General features: G+C 34.0%; 1 protein-coding gene across 2 annotated transcripts in view; it reads right to left on the minus strand.

Moving 5' to 3' along the window:
* Positions 1–4,223: 4,223 nt before the first annotated feature.
* Positions 4,224–27,096, minus strand: part of LOC105227319 (semaphorin-2A) — a 237,932-nt gene continuing 215,059 nt past the window's right edge. For both annotated transcript variants that reach the window (XM_049452246.1, XM_049452245.1), the window contains exons 10-16: positions 20,126–20,354; positions 17,523–17,859; positions 17,020–17,183; positions 10,821–10,973; positions 9,539–9,647; positions 6,414–6,492; positions 4,224–4,954 (exon numbers count right to left, since the gene is read on the minus strand). In XM_049452246.1, the coding sequence (XP_049308203.1) occupies positions 6,421–6,492; positions 9,539–9,647; positions 10,821–10,973; positions 17,020–17,183; positions 17,523–17,859; positions 20,126–20,354 (1,064 nt within the window). In that variant the 3' untranslated portion in view covers positions 4,224–4,954; positions 6,414–6,420. The remainder of the gene's footprint in view (positions 4,955–6,413; positions 6,493–9,538; positions 9,648–10,820; positions 10,974–17,019; positions 17,184–17,522; positions 17,860–20,125; positions 20,355–27,096) is intronic.

Here is a 27,096-nt window from a genome sequence, read left to right on the forward strand (position 1 = left end):
ATTTTGCAGTTTAGGTGACGAAATATAAGTATATGAAACATATTTATAGTCTGCTCACAAGAAGCTTAAATTTTGAGACTACTCTTAATGACATCATTTTAGCAATACTGCTGAGAGAATAGTGAAATATTTATCAGCAGCTTTCTGTAGACAGCAATTGACTGGGAAAAATGTTTTCTTTTGAGCAGAAAATCATATAGTGATGTCAAAAAATGTCGAAAAAAATTCAAATGCTCTGAAAAAAGGGTTAAAATAAAAAAAAATGCTGTTAAAAGCAGCCAAACCAAAACTCGTATACTAAAAAAACTATAATACTGAAAAACTTTAATATGATATTGAAAGAAAATATGAAAATATTCATAGCAACACAAATTTTCATTATGTAGTCACTAACTGTTTTTACAATAATATACTAATCCATTTTTGTTTTTGCATTTACTACAGTTATTTGTAATTATTATGAAAAATTTGCTTAAAATTGTATTTCAATACTCTATTCATAATATTATATATATTAAGTATGTATGTATATAACTATATATATATATATATATCTCACTATTAGCAGGTAAAATTCACATTGATTTCTCATTGTTGTTCTTGTTGCTGTATTTGTAACTATAGTTATATTTAGATATATTATCCGATCAATATTATTGCTTTTCATGAACATTAGGAAAACAAAGCGCCATTATTAAGACTATATTACATATATTTGTATAAAAGTTTTGAGGCTTTCATGAAGAGTTACAATGTAAGGCTAGGAAAATTAATAAAATAATTAAAAAATACAAAAAAATAAAAATATTGAAAAATGTTTTGAGGAATGCAAATTTTATTGATTATGTATTTTGAAAAGAGTGTATAATTAAATGTACATATAGTACAACAATAGAAATAAACCATGTATGTTTCAATGTGTGATGAACTTTTGTTGATTTCTTGCCGATTTTTCTTTAGATTTGTGTTTCTTATTTCGATGTTTTCCAAACTTCTGGATATAGAGAATGAAACACTGCTATTTCCACTGTGTACTTTCACCAACAATAATTTTTATAATAGCAATTTTATAAAGTTTTTGGTCCAACAAGGCAGACATCTGGTTTTATAAAAACCAATACGAGACTAAGGCTAAGTACAGAGAGAAAATCCGAAATCAGAAATACAAAGAAGTCCAAAAATGATTATAAAAGTCTATAAGAGATCAATCAGCGAAATCTTTGTTTTTCTGGTATTATGGCTTGCTGTCATTTTAATCTTCTACGATTCGATATGTGCTTAGCTTAAGCTTTGACTTAGCTTGCTGTAATTTTTACGTTTAATTATAAATAAATACGACTTTGTTTGAAAATGTAAAAAAATTCTGTGAATATAAACAATGTATATTGTATTTATAACGGTGGATATGTGTTTGAAAAGCATCGTTTTTTTTCATATAAAAAGATAATTATTTAATTAATATACTTAATCAATTTAGTTATTAACCAACTTAAGTCCAAAAATTTGAAAAGTATTTATTTTTTAAATAAGAATCAAAGTACAATAATTAATTGTTATGTTATAATTAAATAAATAATTAATGAGTTAAAATTAATTTATCAGTATATTATATTTTAATATTTTATATAAAACATAGTAAAAAAATTTCAGACACAAAATTAGTTAATTTAATACTTAATTTAAATATCACATTTTCAAATAAATTTTTAAAAATTTAACTTTAATGATTAATAATGGGAATAGTTTAGAAAAAAGTCTATTAAATAATTTAAAAAAAGTTTAATTTTAAAATAGAAGTAATTAGTTAATTAAAAAAATAATTATTACGTTAAAATTAAAATAAACTAAAATTTTTTAAAACACAAAAATAATTATTATAACTACCTTTTTATATTAAAACTAATTAATTTAAATAAAAATTAATAAATAAAAATTAAATATTTCCAAACACATTAAGAAAACATAATGATAATAATTAAATATAGCAATAATTTTTAAGAAAAATTTATTAATTAATTAAAAAAATTAATTATTAAATTAAAATTAATTATTCAGTATATAATTAAAATTAAAATTATTATTTTTTGTATTAATTTTAAAATCATCATATTAAAATTATTTAATAATCACATAACTTAAATTAAAAATTTTCACACGTGTGAAGACGCTTAAATTATAATAATTAACGATAGCAACTATTTTTACACAAATATTTTTTTATAAATGTTAAAATGTTTAATTATAACAAAAAAATATTTATAATTTTAAAATTAATGGAGTAAATTACAAAAAAATTTAGAAAAAAAATTAGCATACTAACTAATTAAAATTAATAAAGTACTTTAAAAAAATTAAATATTTTATTAAAGTTAATAAGAAATATGCAATTTTGAGTAAAAAAGTGCATTTATTATAACAAATGATACAAAAGCATTAATATGTACATATAAAGCAATATACAACAGTTAATTTTTATGAATTAAAAATGTTCAAAAAAAATTAAATAAAATGATTTTAATTCTAAATTTAACTAATTAGTAATTTACATTAAAGTTATTATTTAAAAAAAAAGTAAATTAATTAAAAAAAATGAGAAAGTAATTTTAAAAATTAAGAAAATTTAATTAAAAATGTTCAAAAAAAAATTGATTAAAATTATTTTAATTCTAAATTTAACTAATTAGTAATTTCTATTAAAAAAATAATAAATAAATTAAAAAAACTGTAAACTAACCTTAAAAATTAAGAGAATTTAATTAGAAATGTTAAAAAAATAATTAAAATAATTTTAATTCTAAATTTAACTAATTAGTGATTTCCATTAAAAAAAATAATAAATAAATTAGAAAAAAAACTGAAAATTAATCTTAAAAATTAAGAAAATTTAATTAAGTAATTAATAACAGAAAAATTTTTTTACATAAAAATTCATTAATTTATTAAGAAAAAATCATTAAATTATTAATTAATTAAAAAAATTAGTCATAATTTAAAATTTTCAAGCAAGTTTGAAAACAAATTATTATAGCAATTAATTAATCATTAAAAAATAATTTTAAATCATCAAGAAAATTGGAAATTATTAATTATAATGAATAATTATTTGAATATCAATTTAGTTTAATATTATTTTTTTATTATAATAATTTATAAGTATAATTATGAAGAGGTTTAAAAAATTAAAAAAATAACTAATATTCAAAAACGAAGTAAAAATTACATTAATTAATAAATAAGTAAATTCTCTCCTCAGCACTCACCTGTATGCTTCATAAAAGTCTCAACACTTTCAAGCGCGTTTGTTTTGCGTAAAATGCGTATAACACAAGCGAATATAAACAATGATTAAATATACTACATTATTATTTATTTAATATTTTTAATACTTTATTCATATATTACAAATATTTACAGTGTTTCAATATTAAACAACGCTAATAATATGTTTACTTACAAATACATACACAACGTACTATTTGAAGCGTTAAAAACGGACACATACACATTATTTCTTGCAATTGCTACAACTATGTATGTATGTATGTATAGGCAGGCTTTCTGACATATGTATACCATTTGAGAAAATTATAATAAATTCAAAAAAAAGAGTCTCTATAACTATTTACACTTTATAAAAAAATGCAAAAATCAAAGTGTCTTACCAGCTAAACTCGCTAAAAACGCAAAACAAGCTCTATTCACTTCATTATATTTTTAACTTAGCAATGCTAACAGCTCCAGCAGTAGGTCTATGCAATAAGTCCCGCTTAAATCTATCAGCAAGTTGACGCTGCCACGTGTTTTTTTTTTAACTTTTTGAAAATTTTCCTTCACTTTTTTGCATTTTCATCGGCAGCGCTTGCATTTTACTTAGCGTCGCTTAAATTACTTTATTTCTGTGAAACAATTACAATTGCTAACCACCTATAGCTAATTTACAAATCTTAGTTATTATATTTAGATGTGATTTTGCCTAAAATTACGCAAGCGCCTTTAACATGTGCTTGATGTTTGTTTAATTTTTTTTTTCTTTTTAAGTGTTGTATTTTCTAGTAATTAAATTTAATAAATTTTAAAAAATTCTTGCAATTCTCGTTCTTTAATATTTTTTGTGTTTTTGTTGTTGTTTTTTTATTTTTGTCTCTTATTTTATGGTGTTCTGTTCGTGTATGATTTTTGTTGTCGTTTTTTTATTTTTCTTAGGTGGTTTTGATGCTTTCGTTAGCTGAATTCACACTGTCACTTAGCATACTTTTAGGCAGGCAGGCATGTTTGCATACATATGTATATGTTTATCTTTGTTTGTGTATATAAATGCTGTTGTATATGTGTCTAGTTTCGTTTTTTTTTCTTTTCTTCTTTACTTTCTATTTATGTCTCGTTATCGCTATATTTATATGGTTGTTATTGTTATTTCTTTCACGGTTTCTTTTTTACATTATCGCTTCTATTAAAACCTTCTGTGGTTGCTTTTTTTGTTTTTTGTTTCGCTTATTTATTTGTTGCTTATTTTTCGTATATTTATTGCTGGCAGGATCTCTTTGTTAGTAACTTTACTGTTGTCGTCCTCCTCCGACTCAAACTGTCTCGCGTGTGTTGCGGTATGTGTGGGTGTGTCTGTGTGTGTCCATGCTGCTGCATGTGTTAATGCTCTTCACCACTTGACCCACTGTTATACATTTGCTGTATTTTTTAAGCTTGTGAACTTCTTTCCGGTAGGCCTTTGATGTTTCACTTTCTTTAACCGTGTTCGTTTCTATATATTATTTGCTTCTTTTTGTTGCTGTACAATTTCCGTGTGATTTTCTATTTAATTTTTATGTGGTTTTATATACTTTTTAACTGTAGAACAATTTAGTTACAAGAATTTTTAGCAAATTAAAACTGTTAAAATACGAAAATATTGTCTTTCAAAAGTTTAAAAAGTTCAGTCTTTAGTGGTTTGTCGCGCTACCTGCAAGTGAAGTGAAAAAATAATAAAAATATTTAGTTTTTAATAATAAATTGGTATTTTATTTGTGTCTCAATAATATTTTTTATAAGCTTAAACATTTATAATCGAAAAGGACGTACAAAATACCGACATGAAAACTGCCAGGATCAACGGGGTTGAGTAAACAATTTAGGAGTACACTAAGTACCCGGGGAGCAATTGTGGAAGGCAAATCAATGTGGAGGAGAGAGACAAAAATGTCAGTGATGCTCTCTATGCACATAAGAAGATGCTTGGCTAGGGTATATAACCTGGCCTCATACATTGCTGTTATACAAGTGGAGCGTAAAATCTCATACAAAAAGCCATTGGAACGAATACAGTGGCCTCTACGTAGCAGCAGCGCCAAGAATCATTCCAACTTCTGTACTAGAAAGGGTATTCTACCTACCTCCAATCAACATTGCAGTGTAGAGAGCGCTACAGAAAATCAGGTACAACTTGGGAGCGTTAGGTAAAATCTCCATAGGGTTCTTTGGGCATAGCTCAATAAGCGGAGGGTTTGTGAATAAAAAAGATCACGTGATGTTGCAGATTAGTTGGGAGTGAAGATTTCAAGTCACACCAGAAGGGGATGGTTGACACTAGAGCGTGTGACTCGCTAGAAGAAATTACGACATCTGCACACACAGATCAAATATGGCCTTTGGAGCTCACCGGATTTTATTGCTCGGAGGTGAATCCTAGGCGATATTTCAAGTTTTCAAAGAACTGCAGTATCTTTCAGGCAGAAGTCTTTGAAGTTGATTAAAAACAGAAAAACGAAATAGCTGAAGAGATTGGCAAAGGTGTAACAAATATGTCATTCAAATCGACACATTTTGAAATTTCCGAAAGGCACGCTTTTACTTAGACTGTCTCAAAAGGACTGAATAATAATTGTTAGCCGAATGACAGAATACTACTGCCTAGCATCACGGTCGGGCCGTATGGGCACTGGCAAGGCAAAGAAGTAGGCTTCTGACCAGCCTTATCTAGAACTCGTTTTCATGTTCGTAGACACAGCTTTGCAGTTCAACGACTGGACCAGGTATCAAAATTGGATAACAAGTTGATCTTAAAGTTTGGAAAAGAAGTATAAGTATAAGTATAAGAATAAGTATAAGTATAAGTATAAGTATAAGTATAAGTATAAGTATAAGTATAAGTATAAGTATAAGTATAAGTATAAGTATAAGTATAAGTATAAGTATAAGTATAAGTATAAGTATAAGTATAAGTATAAGTATAAGTATATAAAAAAAATAAAAAAAATTAACACACAATACCGTAATATAGCTTTCTAAAATGGTTTGGATTTTCAAAAAACAAAGAATGAAAGTTATGTCTCCAAAATAATCGAAATTTTTCTAGCCTCTAATATATTTTCTAAAAAATACGTTATAAAAGCACTTTTAACAAATTCATAAATATCTCTCACCTGGCGGTCAGACCACAGGTTCATTACTATAGACATCATTCGTATGCTTTGCGCTCGCCTTCTCCTTCATATTGCATTGCTAGAAGAGACAGAAAAGAATTTCAAAATCAAAAATATTCAAATAAATCAAAAATTTACAATTAAATTTTCCGCTTGTTAACCGAGCGCCAACCACCGAAATGCTAAATAAGTTAAACACGCCGAAAATAATAATGAAAACACATAAATTCCAAAATGCTATGAATTTTATGCGCACTGACACACGCCGGCAGCGCCAAATCGTTAATCATGTTTTTTATGGATGCTGTGGCGTCTACATTACGTAATGCGACGCCGCGAAAACAAGGAAATTCAATTCTATTTTGGAAATTACTAGAACGCGTTGGCAACACCTGTCAATGTTCACGCCCAAGAAAACAAATAAACAAGCAAGAACACACAATCAACTATGCGTACTCTCAAAACATTGCCTACATTAAGGCGTTTGAGGTCATAAAGCGTATAATTACGATTATGTACGGCCGAAAACGCTTGGTCTGCCTCCCTGAAATGTGTTCGGCTGCTGGCTGCGACTACTAGCCGCTGTTCGTTCGATCCTGAGCAACATAAAAAATTAATTAAAACAATTAGCAACGTTAAATTTCACGCAATTAAATTTCAAGCGCGTAAATTTTGTGTTCTACAAACGTATAACGGTTTTCGATTCGTTGGTGGTGTGGTAGGGGGGTGGTTTGTGTACATATAAATATGGCAGCAGAGAATGTCTGGTATACTATTTCGATTTATTTCAATCCAAATATTCGGTAATGAAAAATACTTTGGACCCAGGTCCGGTTCTTGCAGGTTCATTTTAGTTACTGAGATTGCCATGTGCCACAGTGGCTCGAGTTATGAGGTAAAGTAGGTTAGTGATTGAAAAAAAACCCTGCTGTTCATGTGGTTTGAATGGGTAATGATAAAGAACAAAATGACGCAGAATTTTTATACTTAAGTACTCTTTTGTTCCCACTTCTGGAATCTTTGGTGAACGCTTTCTCTCTGCTTATTAAGTAGAACATGACACCAATGGATAGTTTTTCGCTTACTTAATAGAAAGAATGATTTTCGAAATTGCGCTTCCAAATATTGACCACTTTTTTGTAGGTCAGTGTGGTTCAATCTATAAAGCTATGATACTAATTCTTACATTTTCTTATTGTAATGGTTTTTCTCCAGAATTCCTTATCATTCTCCCACCCTTTACTCAATCGCAAATTCAAAGAAAAGAAAGGAAAAAATTGGTTGACTTAAAAGTATGGAGCTACATTCAACACACTAAACAATTATAGTGGGAGTTAGGCATAAGGAGACTTTTAAAGTACCGAACCAGTGCAGCATTTTCCCATCTTTGCTATTGAGAACACGGCAGATATAGACTCTAAGCCAACAACAGGCAACTTTAAAGTCAACATCTAAGTGGAGCCAAGCAACAATGAAGACAATAACCTCGTTTTGCAAATCGTCCAAAAGTTGTTTGGTACGCTGGGCAGTAGTGGAAAGTGTCTTAAAGGTCCGATGGAAATGAGATAATGAGAGTGTCAAGTGTTCGGCTGCCATTTGAAATTATTACAGACATTGGTAGTCTATCTAGACAAGAGCATGGGAAATAAGGAGATTATGCGATGGAACGAACCACTGAAAACCAAAACTGCAACAAGTCACATGTAAAGTGGTAGATCAGAAATACATGATAAACATACTGATACGCGGTAAAATAAACTTTAAGAACATGATTGGTATGTTCACTGTCCACAGTCCATTAGCAGTGCACGTCTGTAGAACGGAGCTGACAGTTCGAAAATACTGCATGATATTTCAAAACCAAAGCGTCAAGAAAACAATAGAGCATCTTTTATGCATATCTTGCATTGACAAGGCAACCACTTAAGCTTTTGGGGAACCACACAGTATAAGACATTGCATGAGTCATGGTTAATGAAACCACTGGACTTGTTCAAACACTCGTCTAATCACCAAAACTGGACTATGCATGGCTTATTAACCCACCAGATTAACCGAATCTATTCAAACTTACTACTTAGTCTATGAATGATTTTCAAAATATCATTTCAGAGTATTGATCAGTGCTGAATTATTGTAGGCTAGAGCTGTTTCAACCATAATGTTTAACTTAGCAGGCGTTCCCATTTACTTTAACTGCATTTACGTTGACAGCTAAAGAAAATATAGCTTCTAAAGGTTTAATGCTGAACTATGAAATTTTTGTTATATTAACATTGGATCTAGACTCAAAGCTGAACTAAGCGATAATAAGATATTAAATCTTAATAAACCGAATTTTTATGCCAATATGTAACAATGGATGAAACATGGCTCCACCACTTCACTGCGAAGTCTAATCGACGGTCAACCGAGTGAAGTGTCCACGACGATCCCACTCCAAAACTCCGGTTGGCACGGTTAAGACGTCTGTCTTTGAGCTTCGCATGGAATAATTCTTATTGACTTTTTTGAATAAGGAAGAACTACTACAGCGAATACTGCAGAGAGTTATTGTATGGTATCCGGGAAATGGGCTTCGAATTGCTTCCTTAACCAACATATTCTCTAGATCTGGCCCCCAGCGACTATTTTTTGCTCTCAGAATTCAAAAGTATACTCGATGGGAAGAAATTTTCGTCGAATGATCGAGTTGATCGCTCGAATTGGGGCCTATTTTGAAGCAAAGAACAAATCCGACTACAAAAATGGTATCTAACTGTTGGAGGGTCGTCATAATCAGGGTGTCAACTTGAAGGGAACCATGTTGAAAAAGAGGAATTTTGCAAAACAATGTATTTTACTGTGTTAGGTTGGAGACTTTTCAGTTGACCTGTTATAAATATGCTTTTTGTTCAATAAGTACTTTGTGAGTCTTGTAAAAGAGGAACAATCGCTCAGAAGGAATTGAAGAATATTTTAGAGTACAATCAAGTTAAAAAAACTGGGTGTTGCCATATTTGAAAAAATTACGTCCATAATTTCTGCCATATAAAAAAAATTAAGAAATTTTTTTGTTTTTACTTTCTGGACTATAAAAACTTTTGGATTCCTTTTAATAAAAAATGGATTGTTGAACAACTTACATCTTGTTTGGCCTGCCACTGCTTCATGGCCGATTTGTATTTCTCGAATTCATTGCACCAATGCGAATAGATTTTCTGGTAATCGTTCTTCTTGTTAGGCGGCGTACATCTGCAAGAAAGAAAAATAGAATAAAAATTTAAAAAAAAATCAAAAAAATACAGTTGCGACGAGGCAGTGTAAAGGTGAGAACGTAAAATTTTATTAAAAACATTTAAAAGACACGCGAACGAAATGAAATGACGCAGCGAAATAATTGCCACAAAATGGATGTTCCCGCCACTTGTGCAGCAATGAAGTAGCTGGCGACGGTGTAAAGGGAATTAACGAATAATTGCTGGCAAATAAATTAACAGACGTTAACAACAACGCTGCAAAGACGTAAGACGAATAGGAAGCGAAGACGGGAGTGAAAGTGTGAAAATGCGCTTGCAAATATGTGTGTGTTTGTGTATGCGCTTAAGGTATTTCAGCATGCGCGCGCGACGGGTGGCATCGACAGCGTTACAAATCGCGGACAGACGTGCCACATAGAAAACGCGCAAAAGATTAAAGCAGCTGCTGAGGTGCGCAGGCATGGTTGAATGTTGAATGAAATGAAATGCTGTGAATACTAACGCATTCAATGCTCATTCGCTGAGCAGATTGAAAAGGAAACGGAAATTAAGCGCGCGGAAGGATGGGCGTTCATAATTGCACGTGGAACTTGGCGTGTGTGTGTATGTGTGTGTGCAAATCGTAAATGAAAGCGTAAAATGTAAAACGAAAACTGGAAATTGTAATGAAAATGAAAGCAGCAACAACTAATAGCAGCTTGTCACAAACGTAAAATTGAATTTTAATTAAAGCATAAAGGCAGGGGTGACGGCAGCACCCTGGCTGTGTGTATATGTGTGTGTAAATATACATATCTATGTATGTGTGCGCAACAATCTAGCGCTTGTTGCTTATTCATAAACGACAAAATTTCGCTACGCAATGGCTTTGAAGTATGAAGGAAAGCACCTGCAGCGCCTGTAGGTATGTTACAGCTGAAAGCACACCTGCAGGAGCCCTAACTGCTAACAAGTTTACACTGTAATGATTTTATAAATAAACTCTGTGTTGTATTTCGCACTTTATAACGGTTGTTATGTCAAATTTAAATCATAAATTAATTAATTTATGTAATTTTCTAAAAATATTCAAAGTTGTAAGTGAAAGTTACGCACATTTGCTTTTGCATTTTCCACTTGCTTCTTCATTTCATTTCTTATTATAATGTTTTTTACTTTCGCCACTTACCTGTGCGCATCCACATTGACACTGTAACTGCAGAGCAGCGTTCCGTCCAGGTAACTGTCATATCGTCCGCCATCACCTTCATTCACCGATATAATCACCAAGCCACCCTCTGAGGTTTCAATGTACTTGGCGGGACTGTAGTTTATTTCGTAGCTGCAAATAAATAGCGTCGAAAGTTTTTGTAAAATTTTTACCAAATATTGACATTTATGGGTATAACCGTAACTTTTATTAGTTTCGCTTATTTGTGCGAAAGTTTTGTCAACAAGAAAAAAGTAGCTTACAAAAGTCGACTATGTATAAGCATATTTTTCGTTTGTAGCAATGATGGAGAACATTCGCCTGTCAACTATTGCTTCAACAATAAAATATTTAGGGGTGAGTATTGGAAATTTATGTATGTTTTAAAAAATCCTAACAAATATCAGTAGTTTATAAAAAAATTCAAATAATAAGGAAGATTATTTATTTGATCATACGTTTTCATTTCTAAAAAAAGCTTCTTTAATTTTTAATTTAATCGTTGCCTACATTTAGGATGAAAAAGCATTATTTTTGAATGTCGCTGGCAATGATTAAATTTAAAATAAGTTTTTTTTTAACCAAAAATAAATGGATTTTTTACATTAACGTTTTATTAGCAATATTAATACAATATTACGCGCTAGAAATTATTATTGTGTGAGAGAAAAAAATCGATTACTGCCGATTTTCTACCTGAAAATTGCAATATATTACGTTTTTGCTAATTTTTTATTCATTACGGGCTGACTGAAGCAGTTTTAGAAAGCTGTTAAAAGAAAATAATTTTAAGGCAGGGGTGCCAACTATTTCAAAAATATATTAAAGTTGCCGTCAGTGTGATCTTCTTAATTTAAAATTAAAAAAAAACTTAGGTAACGTATAGAAATTATTTTTGAAAACGGGCTCACGAAATTTTTTATAGTGTTCATCTTTTTTTTAACTTTATTTCGATATATTGTTAGCTTGAAAGAATGCTTGTTTTATGAGTGTCAAAATGTAGAGTTTTAGGTTACTTTCGGTTTGATGGCTAATCCCGAAAGCGCACTTGGACCACTATATGGATTCCTTTGAGGAAGCTATAAAACAAGAACCACTGTACTCGATATTATAAGTCAGCAAAGCGGCAATACCAATGCAAATTTGTTCAGACGTCTAATTTCGGACTGGTGGGAGTCCGCTTCCAACCGTTTAATCCTTGATCTCCCAAACCCTTGACAATCAAGAAGGAAGTGATATAATGTTTCTGCCTTGTATTCTTATATACAGTTTCTGCAGCTGGCACCCGGTATTATTTTCAACGGTAAAAAATATACGTCGATAGTGACAACGGCATATTAGAATCCCACAACTAGGGACAGCCGAGCGTTATTTAGGTCAAAGAACTCACTCTTACGATCTAACTTGGACCAAAATAATGTTGTGATAGCGCCTGAACCGACGATAGCCCAGAGCTCGCCAAACTCCTGCGAAGCCCAGCTATCTAGTAATAGAGCACAGGAGAAGAGCAGCTAGGGTAGTTGAAACGACACCATAAGTAGCGAGGTTAGGTATTTCTTAACAATGCCTGAATACACGATTAGCGAGCACAAGGCTCGTATCGCCGATCCTTTTTAAAGTTAAAGCTTATGAAGGTTTACGAATATTCAGATATTTTATTGAAACATGATTCTTTTAGCAACATTCGTGGCCATATACCTTCTGGCGATATCTATGGGTGCTATATGCAAAATGACATTAAGTGTTATGGTTGGAGTAGACCACAGTGCACCCACATGCTACAAAGTGCCATTTTTTGAACGCTCCGAGCTTCCTTGGCTAATCATGTGATGGAAGACCCCATAAATACCACACTTAAGAGGACATAACTATGGTGTGATTGAGCTTGAACACTACTTTCGGTGAGAGGCCTCATCTTTTGCCAATGGCTCATAGGCAACCACTTAAAAGCTATCAATGCCATCCGAAAGACGAGCCCTAAATACTACACTGCATCGGCAGGTTGACCCATAAAGTTTATGTAATGGAACCCTATTTTTCAATACTTTTGTAATGGTTTTAAACACCTCTTAAGTTTTATATATTGTACCAACGGATTTCCAAAAGTATGGAAGAAAATACAAATTTTTTTGCGAAAATATGAAGAACTTTCACGTTACAATACTTCGAGAGCCTATCTTGGAAGTGTCTACTAACCAATTTTTTAGAATGCTTTTCGTCACGCTGGCACTCTTAACTCGGCGCTGTCAACTACATTCTCATACATACACACATCAGCAAAACCCCTCTAATTTTAATCATTGAAATCAATTTTTACTTTTGTCAAACGCTGTGCATCAAATCTGAGTTTGTCTGCAAATTTTCGCTAAGTTGTGTCAACAAACTTCAAGCGTCTGCTCAAGCGTGCACTCTGTGCATTGAAATGCGTTCAACTCTACTTCCGCGCGACACACACAATAAATTTACGCAGTCGAACAGACCGAAAACACACAAATGAAATAAAAGTTGTAAGCGCACGAAGGCAAAAGAGAAAAAGTCAATGGGAAAATTGAAAACTTTGCGCTGCTTCGAAACCCCACACGCTGGCTGACAATGCTTTTACAAATGCCAATGTGATGGCAACTTAGATAAAAAGTTTTTCCATCAAATGAAACCATAACCTTAAAATATATGGCCACGAACGTCTTTGAAATGCCCCCGCTAAGCGCAAGAGCTAATACAAACTCGGCGACAATCATTGAAAGGTGTGGCGTGCGGGTCTGGTCGGCGCTTAAACCGCATAAAAATGCTTCTTCGCTTTGCGCAACATTTCGGAAATCGGAAAATGCGTCTAGCCAGCGACTTTTGCTCGCATATACATAAGTAAATACGCCAAAAAGCAGACTTCAGCAACGTGAAGTGTCAATTTACCGCTGCGTAGACAGCAGTTGTGGGGCAATTTTTTGCTACTTATTTCTACATTCTTCGTTTTGTTACCCACACCATTTGTGTACTAACATTTAGAGGCGATTGAACTGACTTTCGCTTGGCGTTCGGCACACTTTGTGCATTGGCAACGCTTCTATTGCCGTTTATGCTCTCGATTCGAGTTTGAAATCTATACTTCTCTAGCACCCATCAAGAAGCTAAAATATCGCACATTTCCGCGGTGGCTGATGACACGCCAAACGAAATGAAGTTTTCTCTTTGATGGCAACAAATTTTCGCTGCGCGCCCAAAACGCGGCTACAGCATTACAATTGCGTTGCAGTGTTTATACTTAACGCCTTCTGCCACTTTGGGAGATATAACAGAGCTTTGTCTTTGTTGCACAACTGTCGTCTCAGAGGACCCATAACACCAAAGTCATTTGAAGTATTTTTTTTTTTCTTTGGTTAACTCAGAAATAAATTCTATAATGTATATCCATGTTGCATACTTTATGGCGTGCAGGCATATAAACAGGTGTCCCCCACGCCAGCGACCTCGCACCCTTAATAGCAGCCAACTTTTTTTTATTGATAAACTCAATTTAAAATTGTCGGCTAAAAGTGCGAGGGTTGCAACAGTGTATTAGTTCACTTGCTGGAAGGGGTGTCCGTGCGCAACTGTAACCATTTCAAAGCATATTTGTGTGAGTGTGTGTGTGTGAAGTTTAGCAGCATATCATGAGCATATTAAAAAATTTCTTAACAGTTGCTGCGTTTATTAAAAAGTTATGAATGCGCAGAAATTTTCGAGAAAGCGCGCTTTCTTATTGCATACTTTTAGGGTGACAATTTGTATCACTTTTATAGCGCATACATCGCTGCCGCTGCTAGCATTGGGAACGCGCAGCTCTGGTGTCAATTACAAACTACGCCCTTTATGCACTTTTAATAGCGTCAACGGCTGTTCGAGCTGAAAATTATTATGATTTAACAGCTTGGCATTGCCGCGCGAGTTTTCGTTAAGCGTTGGGGGAAGATTGCGTATGAAAAGTACTGTGCTTTTGGAGCGCTTAACAAAGAGGCAAGTTTTCTAGTTTTTAAATATTGATAAAGTAAGTCAAAGTTTACAAAATTTTGTAAAAAAAAATCAGCGTTGATATTTTGTGACACCGGAAATTCCTGGTCAAACTTGGATAATCTATTTACTTTCAGGTTTTATACTTATTTAGAATGGAATTTTACAATTTATTTGGCTCCAAAAATAAGTGTCCCATTCTTTTTTGACCACATGTCCTGTTTCCATTACTTTCCCGAATGTTTTGTATACGGTTCGCTTCATGCATTTGAGGACAGCCATATCGAGCCAATATCCTCCGAGATGCGTTTCCACCGGTTGTTTCATTTTCTTACGAAAATACAGGTAGGGCGCAGTGTTGACATTAAATACTGTCATTCGAAAGCATGCTCTTGGCATCATTTAAGCCCAGAGAATAAATTTCATACTGAAATTGTGGAGAGTTCGCCAGCTTGCTGAATGGCAGTGAAAGCATAATACCAGGAGATGGTGAACCCGACCCAAGGTCGATGGAGTGCCGGTCGAGTTATTCAACAACACGAGCTGTAGATCTAAAATAGAAGGTACAATCTTCTATAAGTGTGTACAGCTGCTGCTGTATGCCGATGATAATGATATCGTTGTTCTCAAAAACTGCGCCATTTGTTCTTCTTTCTCCAGACTGGATAAAGAGCAAAGCATATGGGTCTGGTTGTGAAAACGAACAAAACGAAATATCTCCTGTCATCACATTCGTGTCTTGGCTCGCATGCCAGTGCCATAACTTCGAAGTCGTAGATAATTTCGTTTACCTTCGTACCAGCATTAACACCAACAACAATGTCAGCCTCAAAATCCATTGCAAAATAACTCTTTCCAACAGATGTTACATCAGACTGAGTAGACAATTGAGAAGTAAAGTCCTCTGTCGACGAACAAAGACCCAACTCTATAAGTCATTCATCCTATCTGAATCTAACCTAACCGAGAAGAATCCAAATTTTAGTCCAATCAGATTTTTCTTATTCCTACAAAGTCAACAATATTGATTTAACGAGGATCAAGTCATGACGTAGGTAAAATTACGAAAATCGATTGCTGAATATGCATGGATGACAGAAACGAAAATATAACTCACAACTTGAATTAGAATTCAAACTATTTAAAAATAAATTGAAACGAGAGGTTCATTTCATAGAGCTTTATGAAGTTCTGACATAGTGTCTTCAAACTAAGTATACTTAAGACATAGACCTCCTGAATACTTTTATATTTTTTTAAGGCTATGACAACTTTCAAATTGATTATTTTTGATTATACGAGTATATCCCAATACTTATATTCAAAAGTAATAGTTTTTTGGTTTTGAAAAGTTGAAGTAATGTATTGATAGGTAGGTAGAGCTGTTGTCTCATGACGCACCCAGGCCTTTAGAAAGCACTTTGGCTTCTCTCTGAAACCGTACTTCTGAAGAAGTTCATCAGTACGTCAAGCTTTATCTGTGCAACCTCCCAGACGTTGTCAAGGAACTCTCCACCGACAACTGCAAATCTATTCCTATATAAAGATTTGCAATCACATAGGCGATACTCGATACTCTCCTCCACTTCTGTCCCCTTACAGCTTCTACAATAGTGGTTATAAGACGCTCCTAGTCTAATGCCATGTCTACCAATTAGACAGTGATCTGTTAGCATCCCTACTTTATTTCTTATGTACATTTTTTCACTCTTTTCGAATCCTGATCTATTCATTCCACATTTGGCTGCTTATTGAGCGAGTCAGGAATTGATTTCATCAAGACTCATCTATGTTTATAACATACAGTATTTGTCGAAAAAATATATGTACCTAGCCAAAAGTATACAAGTTCCCTTCTTTTCGGAGTCTTTCCGGCGCCAGCTATGGTGCCTCTTCTGGCTAGTTCATCGGCCTTACAGTTCCCTGGGATATCAATATGTACTGGCATCTATTGCACGTTTGAGGTTATGTCTAAGTTTCCTCAAATTTCTTAGAAAAAGAATCGAAAACCAATCAATCTGCAACGTGTCTTAGCGAATTTTTCATTTACTCGTATTCTTTAAATAAGTTTTCTCTGAATTATGTTAATCTTTAAAATTTAGTTTCTTACTTAAGTTTTACCATAAAATATCTTTTTCCGCTCATCATACTTCCTTTGCCACACTTTAAATACCAAAAATTGCCGTGTACTTACCGTCCTCGCTCCGTCGAGTGGTGATACCAGCGTACCGACTTCTGCCTCAGCACCTCGGGGATTTTGACGAAACACGACAGATGCAGCGTCTGGCCGTAGGATGCGGTGATGCGTTTTTTCAAAACGCTCGTGTCACAAATACCGGAAGTCTCATTGGCAACATCCTGCGACAGGCAAATGCCAACACGCCCGAGAGAAGCAAGAAGAGTAAGAGAAAACAACCAAAAGATAAAATTAATGTTATTGATTGCAAATGCTGAAAAAATTGTGTTTCCACCAAAAAGTGGGGATGCGCTGGCAGATAATGAAAATGTAAAACCGAAATGCTGATTGAATGAAAGCATGCAAAAGTGTAAAAGTGTCAAGTGAAATGTTGATTTAGGCATTGAATGGCATATTTGCCTTGACACCAACAGCAGCAGCAGCCGCATTCAAGCGACTTTTTCTTTTTTTCGCTTATTTTCATTTTGTTTATTTTTTGCTTTCCACTTCATTTGACTCACCTGCAGCAATCCCAGCTGGTATGGCTTGCAGGTGCTGGCGTCCTTGTCCCAGCCGCAGTATGGATCGGCCACACAGCGGAAACACGAGTCGTAGCGGCGGGCGCACATCGCCAAATCGATTTGCTTTACACTGTGTTCCAGCGCCAAGTACAGCGAGCCCGTCTTCTGACTCAAACCCATCTCGCGTATCGGCTCATTGTCGGCCACCTGCAGTACGTCCAGCAGATTCGAGAAGCGCTGACCGTAGCGTATGAATTGAACGATTTTGTAAATGAGTCCGGTGCTGGTGCCGACGAAGTATACGAGATACTCTTGATTTAGTTTATCGATGCGAATTCTGTGTGCGAGCGTTGCAGGAAGAAAAAAAGGTAAGAGAGACGTGAGAAATTTATTGAGCTGTGTACGCTGTGGAGATAAAATGAACTATTGAAGGTTGTAATGACATTTTCGGTGTCACTTGCTTTTTTTTTGTTTATTTTACTGTTGTTTGGCTTTGCTGTTCTTGTTTTTTGATGTTGCTGTTTTTTGCTGTTGTAGTTATTTTGGTGCTCTCGGTGCTGGTTTTTACACCACTCTGCATGTTGGCGCATAATTAAAATATTTTACGCAAATTGTTCCTATGCAGTGACGATAAATTGTTGGCTTTGACCCAGTTACAACGGAAAAGTTCAAGCCAAATTATTTTTGGTGCAGTACTTTAACATCATTATATGACTTGATTAAAACCTTAAACTGCTCACGTAGGTAGGACTAATGAGTAAGACTAATTAAGAAAATTAATTTTAATATGTGGCTAATGAAGGTTGTGTTTTTTTGGGTAAAAAAATATTTTTCGGGGAAAATATAGTAGAATTAATAAAAAGGTATATATTTTGGTTTATGGCGCATCAATCAATGGATTTATTGGGAGATCACTTCGGTGAGTAGAAAAGTCTAAGGTATATGCGAACAATTACGCTTCGATTTAGCCCTTGGAGTAAAACATCACGCATGTCATTCGCCAGTTACCAGTAGAAATGCTCGAACGAGTCAGCAAAAATTGGACTCAACGGATGAACAACTGAGACATTTCCTCGACCAACTTTGAAATTGAAGTTTCTGTGTTTTTTTCCTCAAAAAAGTAGGAAACCATGAAATGGATCACTCTTTATTTACGTACTCATTACATATGAAATCTGCTTAATCGCTAATATGTGTAGAATTCTTGAAAATATCGGGTGAAATTTCAAACTCAGTTTCTGCGATTTTTAAACCTTGCTTCGTTGGAATTTCATTGAAATAAACTGAGCATAAATGTGAAAGGCATATGTTTACTATGACACCAGGTTTGACAGCTATCCCTCTAGGAAATTCCTAGAGATATGTAAAATTTTATCTGTACTTCACTTCACAAAGGAAAAAGTTTGTATGGCAGCCACATGCTATATAGTCCGATGTAAAAAAAATTAAGACGAGATCGTAGCAATGCTTTGACTAATAATCCATGCTGAGATGATATTTTGTCTTTTAATTGACAGCTTTAGTGATGAAGAAAGTTTTTAAATAAAAAAAGTTTTCTTGGAAGCACTGATTCAATGGGTTCAATATTCTGATGACTGAATAATCATATCGCTTGGCAATTTTTTACTACAAGGTGCCTAAAGTCTGAGATGCCTTACACTAACTGAAAGAAAGGGTAGGAACGTAAATATGGTCGTCTGCTTGTATGATAGTTTTGTTGCAATTATCCACTTCTCTAAATACATTGTCGATATATTCAACATAAGTCGGAAGCTATGCCTAACAAAGAGCTGCTTTTGGGCAAATTAGATCCCATCAGCAGGCTAACAACTTTCATAATTTTTTTTTTATATTAAACTTCAGTTAACCCAGAATCAACCGCTAAATACTCCTCTTAACTTCAAGTTCATTATATTCCCCACCAAACCCAAAAATCCAGAAGGACGTAAAAATCTGTCAAGTCTAATAGGGGCCCAGTGAAGCACAAAAAAAAAATATGTACTTATTTTAACAAAAAAAGAGGAGGTTTACTTAATGTACCAAAAGCTTAAAAAATAACTACTAAAATTTATTTTTATGACCCACCCTTTGCTAAACTGACAACAACTACTACACAATTCTAATGTACAGCAAGTATTACTGCCAGCTTACGAGACAGCGGCGAACCGCACAGAAAAAGTTGACAGCATGAATACTGGCAGAATTTAGCGCATAAAAAGTAAAATAAAGCCACAAAGAGAATAAAAATGGCGATAAAAAACAACTACAAGCATTAGCGCGCACATTAACAGCTTTTTAAACAATTTTTGGCAGCGTTAGCGCCACTGTGCTAACTCCTTTATTTTGCTCATACGCCATGGCGTGCGGCGTACGAAAGACTGCAGTGAGATTATGCGCTTGCATTTGCTGACTACAAAGCTGCTTTAAGCAGTTTTTTGCGCACTTCTGCTTAACAACATACAGCAAAGTCGCACAAATACATACATAGACACACAAATTATATATATATATATGTATATACAAGTATGTATATATTTACTTGGGAGTATGTGCTTCCTTTATTTGTTTTAAATTTCAAGTTTTTGCTAAATATTTGCACTTACTTATCCACCACCAGTTTGGTGAGTATGATATCCCGTTTGTAGAAGACCGGATTGCCGAACTCATGATCGACCGCCTTGTCCATTAACGGATGTTTGCGTATGAAATTCAACACCGAATCTGGCAGCGCTCCCGTGTCGTTGATGCATGTGCCCGGTCGTGGTTCCGGCACTTTGGAGTTCAGCACTGGCAGCCAGGCAGAGTTGGAGGTTGCTTGCTCTTTGAATTTGCCTGTAAAGAAATGAGCGAAATATTTAAATTGATTAAAAGTTGTTTGTTTGCGGAACGTCAAGGTTTATTATTACGTTTTTTTTAAATATATAGTAATGAGAGTGAAACAGCGCGTTTAAGTGCATTATTCCAATTTTGAAATAAACCAAATTAAAAAATTAATCTGTAATTAATGCTATAGTATATAAATTACAACGGTTTTTTGTTAATACTCAATCAAAAGAAGATATATGACTCTTTTCATTTTAGCTCTAATTTTTTGTTTAAGTATTCTATTCATTACTCAGTTTTCTGTTATTCGCTCACAGAGATAATGAGTTTTCCATTAATTACTTTGGTTATGTAAAACTTTTTTTTTCATCATTGTGCTTACAAACCAACAAAACTTTCTGGCAAAGTTGCAAATTCTCTATAAATAAAAAAAACAATTCCGAAGCATTCAGCTCTTTTTTCTGGATTTTTTTTGTACATCTTGTGCGTACAGTTTTCATTGCTTCTGTGTTGTAAATAATGAAAAGATAATTTGCACTTTGGGTTAATACGTTTAGAGAACCCGTACATAATCGTTTAAAAAAATTGTCTTTACAGTAGTTTTTACAGCGAAAGCGATTCGTCTTATTTATAAAGATAGTTGTTATGTGAGAAATGTTGAATGTTGTGGGTATCCAGCACTAAACAGAAGGCAAAGAAATCGCCAATATCTTTCATACTATACTCGTATCTACATAAAATAAAATTATGCAACTGAAAACTGTTCCATTATAGAATAAATTAACGAAGATGTTAAAAAAGGCCCCTTTTTGGAGGGCAAATAATTAAAGATTTGTTTGGAGGAGGATCCAGCAACTAATAATCGAACTATAAATGGGATTATATAGAGTATATACTCGCCTAGAATGTAAAATAACTTAACATCATATTTTATAAGTTTTCAGGAGAAGAAAAAAGCGATAAAAAATGGAGTCTTAATATTGAAAAAGAAAAATTTAAATTCGGTTATAACTTGACTACATGTACATATATAATGGCAGAGACTGAACATTTTGTAGATAGTATATGTATGCAATATATTTAAGTGGTATACATTTTGATTTGCTTTTATGATATTTTAATTTGCATTTTAATTGACGATGTGTATATTGGGGTGTTTCATTTAAGTCCTTATTTTTCTTCAAGAATACATGAGAAATTTTATTTTTCGCGTTGAAAAAAATAAGGTATTCACCGGATTTAACTAATTAGTAGTACACAGACACATATAGCACTACTATCACAAAAATATTCTCTCTGAATTTAAATTATTTACTTGTATCTAACACATTGACCAATATTTTCGGTAAAAAGTCGACTATATATAAGAACTGGGTCCACATATTCTACTACCTAGTGGCTTGAACAGTTTTGGTTTGATTTACGCAATTTTTAGTTGTAAGGCCACACACTTCAAAGGCACCATTCGTGCAAAGTTTTATCCTTATATTAATATACAAATTGATTCTTAACGCGTATACTGGAAAGTAAAAGTTTCAAATGGAATGTAAAATAGTGTAATATGGAAAGCAGGCGTGGCTGTAGTTTGATTTTGCCCATTTCAATTTGTAAGATAAATATGTCAGAGGAATATCACATACCAAATATTGTTGAAATCGGTCACCTCAAATTGGGTGGTGTCATGCCTATCGTCCAATTGTAATCCCGACTATATTAAAGGCTTTTCATAGCATCTCATTTTACTCAAGTTATAGCTTGCACTTACCGACTTACAAACAATCTGCCGGATTTCAACTCATTTTGTCATCCTGATCATTTATATATTATATATACTATTATGAACAAGAATAGTAAGACTCTTTAATTTTGATTTCGCGCGAAAACCAATTTTTTCTGGGTTGGTATGACTGTCAGTGACCTCTGGGGTCTGTTTAGTATACGCTTGACTTTCTGAAGCGCATAAAGTGCATTCGGCGACTTGTACGATGAATGAAATTAATCAACAAAGATGTTCCATTAAATTTTGAGTTCGGAATCAACTTTTTGGTGGCAAAGGTGCTCGGAAGCCGAAAACCACGTCAAAGCAGAGGTGTGGTACACTCCAAATTCCTTTCAAGCCAAACTATCAACAAGGAATACTATATGAGTGTTAAGCGTCGTTTGCGCGAAGATATTCGTGAAAAGATGCCGGAATTATGCGCCGAAGACTCTTGCTTTTTGCACCCCGACAATGCACCGCATTCTTCATGAGTTTATCGACAAATTTCAACCAATATCGTTTAACCACACCCGTCTCATTTTTTTTCCTGAATTCAGATTGCCCGCGATTTATTTTCCTTTAATTTATATTATGTTCTTTTTAGTATCTAATGGGCTTCATCCCACTATGCTTCTTATTTATTTGAAAAATTTCTAATATTCTATACAATCCTAAGGATAAAAACTGTGATATCTCAAACCGGTTAGCTTTATACGAATAATTTTACAGAAACCCCTTCACTAGGAAAGTATTTTACAGCTCTTTAGTTCGCGCCTGATTAATTAAAAGCTTGATTTTGCTTTCAGTGCTAAGAACCAGTGGAACTTTTTTAATCGATCGAAGTTGAGAAATTTTGTTCAAGACCATCTTAAAAGCTCCAGTAAATATCATTATAAATACAAGTTACTTTACAAACATGTCTAACCTCAAATGAATATTTTTTGTTATTGTTAATAATGAGCATTAGACAATGAAATAATTCTAAAAGCTTGTGAGTAGTGTTAGAGGTCTGGGGACAAATTTTCAGTAAAATATTACTGAACAAAGATCAAACAGGCAATTGAAACCAGTGGAGATATTGTTATTATTTACAATTTGAACTTAAAAAAAATATTAATATGTATGAGCCAGAAAATTAAAAGAAAACCATTTCTTCCCACTATGGAGTAAATTAAAACAGGACCCATATAAATGCTCTGAAGTCTTCTGACTGCAGCGTGAACACCATTTAGAAATTGCAATGTCGTTAAGAATTAGAAAACAAAACAACAGCAGCAAATTGCATGCATGTAACTAAAAGTAACGGAAACGGAAATGATTCCCGCAAAGTGTGTGCAAAAAATTAATGTGTTATGCATTGAAGCATGCAGTGGCGCGAAGCCACGCAAATGTGGCAAGTGGTACGTGGTCTTGCCGCCATTACAAAATGCTATAACACAAAAGTGTTGACACCGACAACAAGAAATGAGAAATACGCAAGGAAATATAGCGGAAGTTGTAAGATTTGAAAAATCAGCAGCCAGCCATTTACACCGGGGAGCAGCATACAGGCAGCGCAATAACGGTACTTGCATTTTTGCAGGTATGCCTCTGAAGCGAAAATATATGCAAAGGTGTCTTGATTTCGCGCTTTGTCTTGCGGCGAATGAGTGCAAAGGAGAGCGGATGGAAATACGCACAGAAAAATGCACATTGGCAGCTAACGTATATGTTGTTGTTGTTGCCACACATGTGTTGTTCTAATTTTTCCTTTGCTGTTATTCTGTTGTTGCTGTATATATTTTGTTGTTGTTGTAGTTTAGTGTTTTTCTTCCTCTTTTGCCCCCATCAAAACACTTGGAAAAATGCAGTTTGGCGCACGTATGCTAACCTGCCACTGCGTGCTGCGATCCCCTTGCCACCAAAAGTGCCTCAGCGCAGGAAATGGCTTTCGGTTTGGCGTTTCTGTCACGCACATTAAGTCACGTGAATGGCAATGCTCAGTGAATACGAAAAATGATGGTATGCAACGTGTGCAGGAAAACAAAAACAACAACAACTACTAAAACGTGTGCAACATAAATGCAAAAACAACAAAAATGGAGGCAACAAAATTGTCACAACAACAAAAATATATATGCAACAACATTTTAACATCAAAAACATATTTGAACAAAAAATGTACAACAACAACAAAAACATGTATACAAAAAATTACAATAACAAGAATATATGCAAAAATAGAATAACAGCAAAAACAAAAATTTGTGCAACAAAAACAACGCGGAAAATGCAAGCAATAAAATAAAAACAACAAGAACAACAACAACAAAGCGTACCACAAAATAGCAACAAAAACGTGCTCAACGAAATAACAACAACATCAAAGAATACAAAGAATCAACAACAACAATAAAAATGTGTTCAATAAAATAACAACAACATCAACGAATGCTAAAAATCAACAACAACAAAAATGTGTTCAATAAAATCAGCAACAATATGCCCAACGAAATGACAACAATATAATAACAACAAAAACAACAATATGTGCAACAAAATAACAATAATAAAACCACTAGCAATAACAACAACTATGCCCGGCGCGTAACGAGTTTTACGCTATGCGCTTCAACGGTGACAATGTCAGCACTTTTTGCACGCTGTTTACCGTTAGCGATTGCAAGCAACAAAATATTTGGCACACGTCATAAAAAGATACCACACACTACACACTAGAAAAACCGACAGATAGTGAACATCAAAAATATGCAAACAAGGTGTTCATATAAATAACACACGCGCATATAGACCTGTGTCGGTGTATTGCGCTGGTATGTGTGCGCAAAAAATAAATACGTTCAAATAAACCTTTTCACAGCATATAAATTCGGTGCTAACAACAACAAAACCAATTGTAAATAAGAAAAAGTGCAACGCTTTTGCCAAGTAAAGCATTTGGAAAATCTCGTTTTGCATTTAAAATATTTAAATTGGCAGTAAAACAAGCCACAAACCGCAATGCAGCACTTTCTCCGGCCACCTTCGCTACTGTTTCGGGTGTGAATGGCCGCTGCGCTGTGTTGTTGCTTATTTGGCGCTAACTATTCATGTACTCATGTCCGCATATGCATGTATGTATGTTTGTGTTTGCTTGTGGCATGTATAAAAAGTGCTTGCAACTGCCCTACTTTACCGTTATGTTGCAGTTATGAGATAATAATTTTCGCGTATGCATTTTTCCGTGCACATTTTACTGCTCCGTGGCAAATATGCAAAATGGAAATATGAATTTTGCATCGACTCTCTAGAATGCGAGAAATTGGCTATTTGCTAGAATGTTTCTTTGCAGCTATTTGCATTTCGATTGCAAATAAGAGCGATTTTGTCGCAACAGCACACAGATTTGCTTTCCAAATGAGCGAGCGATAAATTCATATTAATACACACATATTTATTTATATACATACATATACACGAATATATGAGAATGTATTTGTAGCGCTATTTACCTGCAATTTGTAAATTCCAATAACGGAAATATTTTTCACGAAAAATAGTTTTTGTTAATTAAAAATACAAAAAAGTAGCACATTTTGGTAGTGTTCACTACCAATCTGGAATATTCTAGAGCCAATCGATTAATTTTTTTATTGAATTTTTGTTCAAATACATTTACGAAGTTAAATGATTAATTAATAAATACATCTGAGGATAATGACATTATTTTTAATGAAAAGTCTTCAGCAATATTTTTAATAAAGACCACCTACCGGGTGATGCAAGTAGAGGTACACTTTTCAATAGCCTTTTTTTTGAACAGATAACGAGTGTGTCGTGTCAAGCTGATGTTTCCGAGCCAAATTTTGTTCTGTGAAGAGGCCCATTTCTGACTCAATGGGTACGTAAGTAACCAAAATTGGAGCAAGCTGAACAGAATCCAAAGCTACAATTTTATCCAGAAAAAAAGTGGTCGTTGTAATCATCTGTCCATATTTTTTTAAAAATGATGCCCGTAAGAACGTAGCCGTCAATGGCTACCGTTATCGCGCTTTGTTGACTGAATAATTGATACAAGAAATCGAAGCTCGTGATCTCGGTGACTTTTGATTTCAACAAGTCTCTTCCCACACATCGCATCAATCAATGGATTTATTGAGAGAACACTTCGGTGAGCAGATAATTTCACTTTTTGTGAATGGTCATCGAGTCATCGAAAATCGGACTTTTTCCTGTGGGGACGTATGCAAAGTATAATCTTCAAAGTTTATGCGGACAATGAATGTTCTTTCGAATGATAATAAACATTCCCCATTAAAATTGAAGTTTCTGTATTTATAACATTTTTTTTAACGAAGGAACTTAGAAATGAAGTGTGATCCAGCATAAAGAAGGTTGATGGTTTGAACAGGAAAAGTTATGGACATATCAATATTCTGATGTAGCTCAAAATAAATATGAATAGACCAACCCATAACTTTCCAACGTTGGATTTCGACAGTTACTTCTAAGAGACAATAACATCAAGACTAAAGGTTTTGCAAGGTAGGAGTGTCTTAATCAGTGCGAATGGGTGCAATGCGGACTTTGGATCTTCTTGATATATCTCTCTCTATTCGTCTACCAAACTCAGCTAAGTAGGTTCTTCCAAGCGGAAGTGCTAGGAAAAGAGAAGTTTTTTCGAGTTCTACAGTAAAACTATGGTAAGATAGAGAAATCTACCATAAAAGCAGAAACTCAGTCGGCATTGCTGGCTTTCTTGTAGCCAAAAATTAATTCCAGCGTTGTCAACAAATGTAGGAAGGCTTTAAGGTTATTGGCTGGTCAACTTCACTTGTTCGTTATTTGAGTTTCCATTCATGGACTTTCAGCAACGAAAAAGTAGACAAGTGAACAAATTCAGAAGCCTCTGCAGACGACTCCGAGGCGAGATTTACTACCGTGCCGAGCCGGAAGGGGCAGCACTCCTACCTACCTACCTGAATATAGCAGAATATAACACATCGCAACTAA

The sequence above is a fragment of the Bactrocera dorsalis genome, chromosome 3, assembly GCF_023373825.1.
Source record: "Bactrocera dorsalis isolate Fly_Bdor chromosome 3, ASM2337382v1, whole genome shotgun sequence".
Classification (NCBI taxonomy): domain Eukaryota; kingdom Metazoa; phylum Arthropoda; class Insecta; order Diptera; family Tephritidae; genus Bactrocera; species Bactrocera dorsalis.